Below are 9117 nucleotides of genomic sequence, written 5' to 3'. Positions count from 1 at the left end.
GACCAAGGTAGTTTCTTATTTTTATGATACATAACCCTTCGTATTTGTTTAAAATTTATAGGAAAACTGATTTAATTAATTCTCTTAAACCTTAAATAGTTAATAAAATTGTCTTGCTAACTATATTACATCAAAACTATTCAAATCAAATGCTAAAATCATCTGGATTCAGTATTAAATACTCTTAGTCAGAGTATAATGAACTATAGAACATTTCGAAGAGTTCCCCTGCTGCTCCCTGCCAGCTGGCCAGCAAAATAGTCCCAAATGTCCAAGGAGCGAAGCCACCAACGCAGCAGTTTATCACAGTGAGGAAAGGACATAGCCCAGGCCAGTTCAGCCCGACTGCTGCCATCTCCTTCGCAGCTGCCGAATCAGCAGTGAAGGACAACGATGTCAGCAACAGCTGCAGCAGCAGGAGCAGGAACAAAGGCTGACCTACGCCGGCAGCGTCCATTCCATTCCATTTATAAACCACCAAAACGAGACGATGACGCCGACGACGAGCATTGACCAGGATGTGAGGGACCAGGACTGTGCAGAGGCTGGGAGTGCAAGAAAATGCCACAAAACTGTTTGGTTTCGGCTGCTTCGTCCTGCGCATCCGTTTCTTGCATTCCCCAGGACCACCCTAAACAGGAACAAGAAAAACAACGGACCCAGTCTTGACAGCTGACATCGTGGAGCAGAGAGAAAAGCCAGGGGGGCGGGCAGTGGACAGCGGAAGGAGCAGCCGAAAAATATTCAGTGCCCATTGTTGGTCCTGAATGCTAAGGATTCTGCATGGGACAGTTGAAAAGTAAAAGTTCGTCATTCAATCTATGCGTGTGCTTGAATTCAGCCACGCCTCTATGACAACTTTTGCCAGAGATGTTCAGTTTACATCTCAAAATGAATTCTCTTAAATTTTCTCTATTTCTATTTCCATTTGCAAGAAAGACATGGAAATGTTTAAGATGTATGAAATGTTGGATTTTAAAAGGTCGCATTCAAGACCTTTTAAAATCCAAATCCAAATCTTGAATGCGACCTTTTAAAATCCAATGTATCCAATGCCATTACATTGCCACTCGCTGGCATTTTGATTATACGTTTAAAACAATCTCTCAGTTGGCTTCACCTGACCCGCATTACTATAAATATGCATTCGTTTCAAGGATAGCCCTCAAGGACCGTGCTGCTGTCCTGACCTATTCCAAAGCCCTGGCAACGGGATCCGAAGCCAGCAAAGCGTGAAATTTCAATTTAACCCATTAATAAACCCAGCTGAAAATTTCCAGCGAATGCAATCAGAAGCAGCAAGAGAAAGACACAAAAATAGACAATAGTCAAAGGCGGGAGACCCTGTCCCCCCAAACCCCAAACTATTCAGATCCTCGTTTACATCCACCTTCCCATTCCGAAACCCATACCCAAGCACTTCCCCAGCCAGCTCTTTTGGTTAGTCATCTCTTGGAGCGGCAGCGGCCACAAAACAACTTTGGACTACATTTCACAAAAGCCATACCACACACACACAGGGAGACGGAGCCACGCCCACAATTTAGACAATTTCACACAACAGAAAGGGCTGGAAGGGGGGTGTAGGAGGGCAACACTTCCGTTTCCGCTAGCTTGCACTGATTGTTTTATATCCTGTCAGAGGACACGCCGTTGCCGAAATTCACAAACTTGTTTTGCGCTTTCTTGGCGACTTGACTAAGGAGCGAGCCAATGCACTCTGAGAAAATTGGATATAACAAGGGATTAGGTCACTTTTAAAGGATTAATATTGCAATATCTTACTACTCCTAATTAAAGTTTAATTGAACAGATTAAAGAAGTCAATTGTAACACCAAAAGTATTGATTTTTTTTGGAAACTTACAGTTTCTTCACTATTCAATTTAAAATCAGTTTATATTTTTCGAGTGTAAAACAAGTCTAGCAGCTAGATTGTAAGTTGGCGAATCGGTGGGATTCGAGTCCCTTGACTGTCGTTGCATTGCTGCGGCATTTGAATGCGGTCCTCGTCCAGTGAGAGCCCAGCATCCTTGCATATTTAATCAAAGTGAATTACAAATGCCACCAGACAATGACAGTGGCAACTTGGCAAATGACGACGGAGTAGACGCCTTTAACGCCCCGTCCTTATCAATTTGAAAGTGTTATATATAACGCCAGGACCATCGCCAGGATAATGTTTCATTGCTGGCTGAATGCGGTCCGAGGCATTGTAGCCTGTAATTTGCGTTGGCAAGATCAAAAAGCATTCAGTTAATAATAAGACAACCAGTCCATTATTTAGCCATTGATGGAACACTTGGCGAGTCCTTCCTAAGTCACCCTCACCCTGCTTCTTTTCCCCACCTAACAAAAGTTAATTTATTTCTTTTTTTCACAGCTCCTTCCCAAAGGGCCCCGAAATAAAAAGAATGTATTAATGCGAACGACGGAAAGTTAACTTTATGGTCTGCTCCGTTTTCTTATTCCCCCACGAACAGGAAAAGTAAGTTTCGCCTTCCCTTACCTTTGCTCTTAAGGGGCTTCCCCGCCGCGCTTAACCCAATCTTAACCCCGCTGGGCGACAGTTTAATAATTACTCATTTTGCTTTTTTACCAAATTACTTTGTGAAAAATAATGGCAAAGTTGAATGCAAAACAGTTTCCATTTTCTATATGAACCTTTCTACTCTTATTGTCGTGGCTTGTACTTCATTTACCCTTTTCTTTTTAGGGCTTGATAAGATTTCCAATTGTTTTTTGGGGTTTCCATTTTTTTTTTACAATTTTGTATTTAATTAAAAAGGTCTCGACCTTTTAAGGAGTTTCTAGGAATTCCAAACGCCTTCGCGGACTTTAAGAATATTCCTTGGAATATTATTCAATTTTAAATGTATTTAATTGATGGTCATTCGAATGAATTGCTTTGCTTTGACCAGAAAAAATCAAAGTCAAGCGCGTGGCAAAAATAAACTCAATTTTTTCCACAAAAAAAAAAAAAAAACAAAATTCAACAGAAGAAAAGGAAACAATTTGTTCCCCTGCCGGCTCTTTCTCAAATATCTAACATCTCCCAAAAGGCACGCATAATTTTTGACGCATAGAAATTTGTCTGCATTGCAAATTCAAAATAGTTTTGGACCCACAATTCCCTTTGGGTGCAATAAGCTTGCCAGATAAAAAAAGGAGAAGAGGAACCCTGAGAAATGAAACTTTCTAGCCGAACCCAAGGAAGAATATTTTTTTATGCACTGCTGTGGGTTCGGTATCGTTTTATGGACTTTGATTTTATGACTACTGCATATTTGCCATGCGAAACCCGAGTGAGCACTTTTCCCCCAGTTTCCCCTTTTTTTCCAGGGCTGTCAGCTGCTGCGGCACTTTCAATTAACCCTTTTGACATTGAATTCACTTGATACCGAAGGAGCTGCTCCTCACTGGCTTAAATCGAGATTAGAATGCTGGAAATTTAAGACCACACCCTTAGCCTTAGCTCCACTGTATAATTTAATAAGCTCCTTCAGAGCTTGACTTCTCTTCCCTGGCCCAGGGATCGACCGGCTTAAGCCAATAATTTACAATGTTTCGGCTCGTCATGACTTCACATCTCTAACCCTTTTCCAGGGAAGGGCAAAAAATTAACATTTCTTTGCCGTCGCTTACAATTTTGGGCCAGCATTTTTTTTTTTTTTAACTGGAAATTAAAGTGCGCGCAAGTGTAATTAAGTAGCTGCTCAAGTTATATGGGCAATCCCTTTCTTGGCCATTTCTCACCAGGCCACTCGACTGTAAATGGGTTAAACTCTTGGGATTTATGACAATTTTTTAATTAGTTGACGCTGCCTTCGGGACCGGCTTATTAATCAAAATCGTTTGCGCGTAAATAAACTTTTTCAACACACTGATTGCTTATGGAATTTGAGCAAGCTGTTCTATATGCATATGGAAATTTCCGCTCTCTCTCTCAACTCTCAGGTATTTTGTTTGAAACTTCTGGCTAAAAATTGAAGCATTTTATTTTCATTTCAGTTGTTCAAAGTTTTATAGAATTTGCTAGCATACAAATTCTTTGCCATTGATTGGAAATTTACAATAAAATAAAATGAAAAAAAAATAAATAAAAAATGGGGAGAGGCGACGAAGTTGCCAACAATCAAACATAATTGTTCCCAAGTTACCTAATGAAATTTTCATGTAGGTAAGGTAAAGTTTAAAAAGTTCTTAGATTGTATGGCATAAGATAAGATTTTTTATTAAGTATTAAATTTATATCACTGAGTTTTAAGTATTATTGATGTTTCAGTTAAATAGGTTGACAAGAACGATCTGCTGTTTATAAAAATAAACAAATGCTAAGATTTAGATTGTGCACTCGCAGCCTTCAAAATATTTGATTATAATAAAGTAATTAAACGTAAATCACAGAATGTAAACAATTTTCTGATAAATTCCAAAGTCGTCTGATAAACAAATGGCTTAGGCAAATAATTTAAAATACTTGCAGTTTATTCATATCTGATTACACAAGCTAAACAAACTAATAAGAAAGTTAAATTTATATTTTTATTGTAATTTTTAAATATACCGAAAACACTTTCTGAATAACAGAAAAAAAAAACAAAATCTAGACCGGAATAAGTGCTAATTTATATAAAGAATACGTAGGAAAAACTCTAATAAGAAAAGCTCTGCTTGATATCTAAAGCCCAGAGTTGCATCTGATTCTTATCGATACGATAACAGCTCGCAAGCAGTTCAAGCAGTTCCCTGTTAAATGCGCGCGCAGCTTTAATTTAAATGTTTAACTAGATTGCACTTTAGTCTGAGAATAGTCACTGAGTTAAGTACACATTTTTTGGGCGTTATTGCTTGAACTTTAACCCCCATCTACATTTAAGTTTTTAGCATGTCTTAACCCGCACTCTGATATAAAATCAGACTTTATAACAAGATGAGAAAGTACACACAGAATATATCATTAAAAAGCAATTACACGCGAATCACGAAACAGCTGTTCGCAAAGAGTAGTCACTCAGAGACGTCGCTCTCCGCTTATCAGTGGGTATTTCTACTATATGTTCGATGCTCTCCCCGCGCTCCACAGCTCCGTATGTTTCGGCACTATAGCTCACAATAAGCGATAAGAGTCTAGCGTGTGATTATGATGGAAAACTGAATTGGGTTGTACTCGCAGTCGAACTGATAGATCCGATTGTACGGTTCTCGGTGCCCCCAATGCCTCGCTTCAGTTGCTCCCTGTCCATCGCCGCCGGCGGAAGTATTTGCGATCACAATTGTATCGTAATTGTGCACTTTGATTAAGTGAATATAGTGTATAACCCAGCGGAAAGTCATGGAGGTCCGAGTAGGCGTGGCCGATCTGCTCAAAATGGGCACCAAGTAGGTCACCAGGATGTCATTTACAATATAATCATTCTGGGTTAAAATTGTTTCCCTTGTCCACTTAATCAAGGAATTCTACTAAGTCACTCTCCAATTTTAATCAATTGAATGAACCAAATAAAACACGTACAGATCGATAAGGTTTATGGCGGCTTGAAATAAGCACAAATAGTTTGACAGTTTGACTCCTAGATTAGGTTCTAGTTCAAGTGCAGTGTTTTTATATTAAAAAAAAAATTGCTTAATCACGGAATGCGATTAAAGAATTTATTTTTGGGTAATTAATAAGAAGCTTAATCTTTTAAAATTTTACCAAAATGATTTTCTGTCATGTTTAAATGGCTTTCTTCTAAATGATTTCTTAAACAAATGTTTGTTTTGATTGATAAGCTTATACTAAGTATGTTTCAGAAGAATAACTGTGTAAAATAAAAGCTTCACTCTAAGTCCATTCTTTAATGTCAAGATAAGAAAAGCTAAATAATAACATTTCAAACAAGAAAATTAGTAAAATTTACTAAAGAAAAAGAGCATATTCTTCTATTTGAAATTATAAAGTTACGCATCAGATAAATTCAGAATAATATGCTTTTGGTTTTTAATTAAGAAATTCAAATTAATCTTCTTTCTTTGTCCTCAGGCTCATTGGCCATAAGATCGTCCAGTATCGCCTGGCATCCAAGCAGACCAAGGTGATTAGCACACGGGATGGCCAGGTGCGAGGACTCCGTCGCAGGACACTCTACGATGAAGAATTCTATTACGCCTTCGAGGGAATCCCCTTTGCCCAGCCGCCAATCGGTGAGCTGCGATTTCGGGCCCCCCAACCGCCACGGCCCTGGGTCGGAGTTAGGGATTGCACATACCCAAGGTCAAAGCCCATACAGAAGCACTTTGTCCTCAGCATTGTCGAGGGTAACGAGGATTGCCTGTACCTAAATGTGTACAGTAAACGACTTAAATCGGACAAGCCGCTGCCCGTAATTGTGTGGATATATGGTGGTGGATTCCAGTTCGGAGGAGCTGGACGAGATTTCTATAGTCCGGACTACTTTATGAAACAAGATGTAGTGTTGGTCATGTTCAATTACAGAGTGGGAGCAATGGGTGAGTTTCCGATAAAATATATACCATTTAAATAATTATAAAATTAAAAAAGTCTAGCATATATGTAGATAGTGATTGATATTACTTAATCTATATGTACTTTCAAAGTCAAAGAGCACATATTATGTTGAGATAATACACGATTTTTGCAAGGGTTTAAAGTTCTATCCTAGCTGTGAGATTAGTATATCTACTTTTATTCTCACTAATTATTTTCATTTTCTACAAAGGGGTCGCAGGGGTCATATCGAAATCATACTTTCCGGGTGAACAATAAAAGAATACAATATCAACAAGATTCATTTTAGGTAACAACCATAAGTGTCATAACTTATTACTCACACATTTAGCTGTTGCAACAATTAATTTTCTTGACTGAAACGCTTTATTCATACATAAAAGCATTCATTTATTCGAAGTCAGTTAGTAAAATGTAATTTTAATTGGGTCAGAAACAGAATATTATATAAAAATTGCATCTTGCTTAGTAATTGTCTGCCACCTTCACCGGTTAACAAAGTCAATTTCAATTTAAATCGGAAATAATTCACAGGCTGTTAAGATTAATTGTACACTTTCCAGTCGTAAAAGCATTTGCACTACTATTAATGTCGTAATATCTGTCATTATTGCCTAAGGAGAGAACAAAAGTAACCTGTAATTACACAAGTCAACAAAAAACACTGAAATCAAATTGAAAGCTAAACATTGTCCGCATATGAAAAAGAAAACTTGAAAGTCTTTAACAGTTTTAAAATATAGGAAAGTATGTACATAAAATTTTATTGCACTTTCCAAAAGTTTTAGTTAATATTGCTTGTTAAATTTTACAACAATTTTTAAATCCCACTACATTTTTTATTAATATTATAAAAAAACAGATTCACGCATATTTTTGTAGTCCAGTGTTTTAAATACGAGAAAATGCATTTGACTTAATATTGGTATATGCTTATATTAGATCTTTCTACAACATATAATTAAATTGAAATAATTGAATTCACGCACGTAACTGGTTCTCGAGTATATTGAAATGAAACGGCTATTTAATAACTACTAAATTAGTTAAATAAATTGCTTTTGGAAGCAGAAATTCAAACCGACATACAATTTAAAATAATTAAGAAATTATTGAGTAACGATTCTTATTCCTTTTTTTTAGGTTTCCTAAGCCTTACGGATCGCGACCTGGATGTGCCGGGCAATGCTGGCCTCAAGGATCAGGTGATGGCTCTACGCTGGGTCAGCCAGAACATTGCTCAATTCAACGGGGATCCCCAGAATGTGACCCTGATGGGTGAGAGTGCTGGAGCTGCATCCGTCAACGCAATGATGACCACAGAACAGACGCGGGGTCTTTTCCACAAGGCCATCGTGCAATCGGGCTCAATGTTTTGCGAGTGGGCCAATGAGCCAAGGGGGAGATGGGCCTATCGACTGGCCTGCCTGCTTGGCTACTCCGGAAGTGAAAATGAAAAAGAGGTGTTCCGATTCCTTCAGAAAGCACCTGCCTCTGAAATAGCCGCCCAGGGAATTAATTTGATTTCGAAGGAGGAGCAACGGGAATACGTACTATTTCCCTTTACGCCCGTTGTGGAACCCTATATAACCAGGGACTGTGTCCTGCCTCGTTCTCATAGGGAAATGGTGCCAGCAGCCTGGGGTAACGACCTGCCTCTGATTGTGGGTGGCAACTCCTTTGAGGGCCTCTTCTCCTACCAAAGCACCCTGTACGATGAAGAACATATGTTGAGCGCCTTTGAGGCCCTCATTCCGCGTGAAATAAGAGAGAAACGATCTCCGGCCCAGCTTAAGGATCTGCTGCGTCAGTTCAAGATGGATAATTTCGAGGATGCCACCAGAGGCCGAATGGAGTTCTATGAGTGTCTGCAGATACTATCCATCAAGCACTTTTGGCATGGAATTCATAGAACGATTTTAGCCCGCCAGCAGTACGCTTCCACAACGCCCACATTCCTTTACCGATTCGATGTGGACTCCCCTCACCACAATCACTTCCGTCAGGTGATGTGCGGAAGGCATGTCCGTGGAGTTAGCCATGCGGACGATGTCTCCTACTTCTTTTATAACATACTGTCCACCAAACTGGAGAAGTCCACCCTGGAATACCAAACCATCGAACGGATGGTGGGAATGTGGGTGGCATTCGCCCGGAATGATAATCCGAACTGCCCACAGATCGCTCCGGCCTCGTGGGATGCTCTGGACGACACAGGACCTCATATGTGCCTAAATATTGGAAAGCAGCTGGAGTTAATGGAGCTGCCAGAATCCAAGCAGAATCGATTTTGGGATAAACTTTACGAAAAGCACGATTTATACTAGGGAAAATGTGCATATTTAATGTATAAATTGTAAGTGGATTTCGTTATTGCTGTTATAAGAAAATATTTGTTTAAAATAATTCATTGTAAAAACTATTTTACTTTAAATTGAAATTGTCTGGGGAAGCATATTTGGTGATGAGAGAATTTATTGTAATTATATGTTTAAATCTCGGTGAAAATATGGTGTTAAATGCCTTAATTTGTCCAAGTAGAAGTGAAAAAAAATGTATATCTAAAATTATTCTTTTTCTTTTTCGAGTCGGTTGGAGTAAATGAGG

The 9117-nt window shown here is 38.9% G+C and overlaps 1 protein-coding gene across 2 annotated transcripts; it reads left to right on the top strand.

Annotated features, from left to right (window-relative positions):
* Positions 1-4784: 4784 nt before the first annotated feature.
* On the top strand, positions 4785-9077 carry alpha-Est1 (alpha-Esterase-1). Of its 2 annotated transcripts, none has more exons than XM_086831862.1 (3): positions 4785-5661; positions 6025-6491; positions 7654-9077. In XM_086831862.1, the coding sequence occupies exons 2-3, from the start codon at positions 6440-6442 to the stop codon at positions 8835-8837; spliced, it is 1236 nt and encodes a 411-aa protein (XP_086687988.1). In that variant the 5' UTR covers positions 4785-5661; positions 6025-6439; the 3' UTR covers positions 8838-9077. The 2 variants fall into 2 exon arrangements, with proteins under 2 accessions (XP_086687988.1, XP_020813675.2); XM_020958016.2 differs by having other exon boundaries at positions 5114-5381.
* Positions 9078-9117: the final 40 nt, after the last annotated feature.

The sequence above is a fragment of the Drosophila serrata genome, unplaced genomic scaffold (assembly GCF_035046125.1).
Source record: "Drosophila serrata isolate PLE 108 unplaced genomic scaffold, ASM3504612v1 contig_241, whole genome shotgun sequence".
In the NCBI taxonomy this organism is placed as follows: Eukaryota; Metazoa; Arthropoda; class Insecta; order Diptera; family Drosophilidae; genus Drosophila; species Drosophila serrata.
This window is presented reverse-complemented; position numbering and strand designations above follow the sequence as displayed.

Coding starts and splice junctions, on each gene's coding strand:
- alpha-Est1 (XM_020958016.2), top strand. CDS start 5,335: ATGGAGGTCCGAGTAGGCGTGGCCGATCTGCTCAAAATGGGCACCAA. Junction 5,382..6,024: donor CTGCTCAAAATGGGCACCAA/GTAGGTCACCAG, acceptor CTTTGTCCTCAG/GCTCATTGGCCATAAGATCG. Junction 6,492..7,653: donor TTACAGAGTGGGAGCAATGG/GTGAGTTTCCGA, acceptor CCTTTTTTTTAG/GTTTCCTAAGCCTTACGGAT.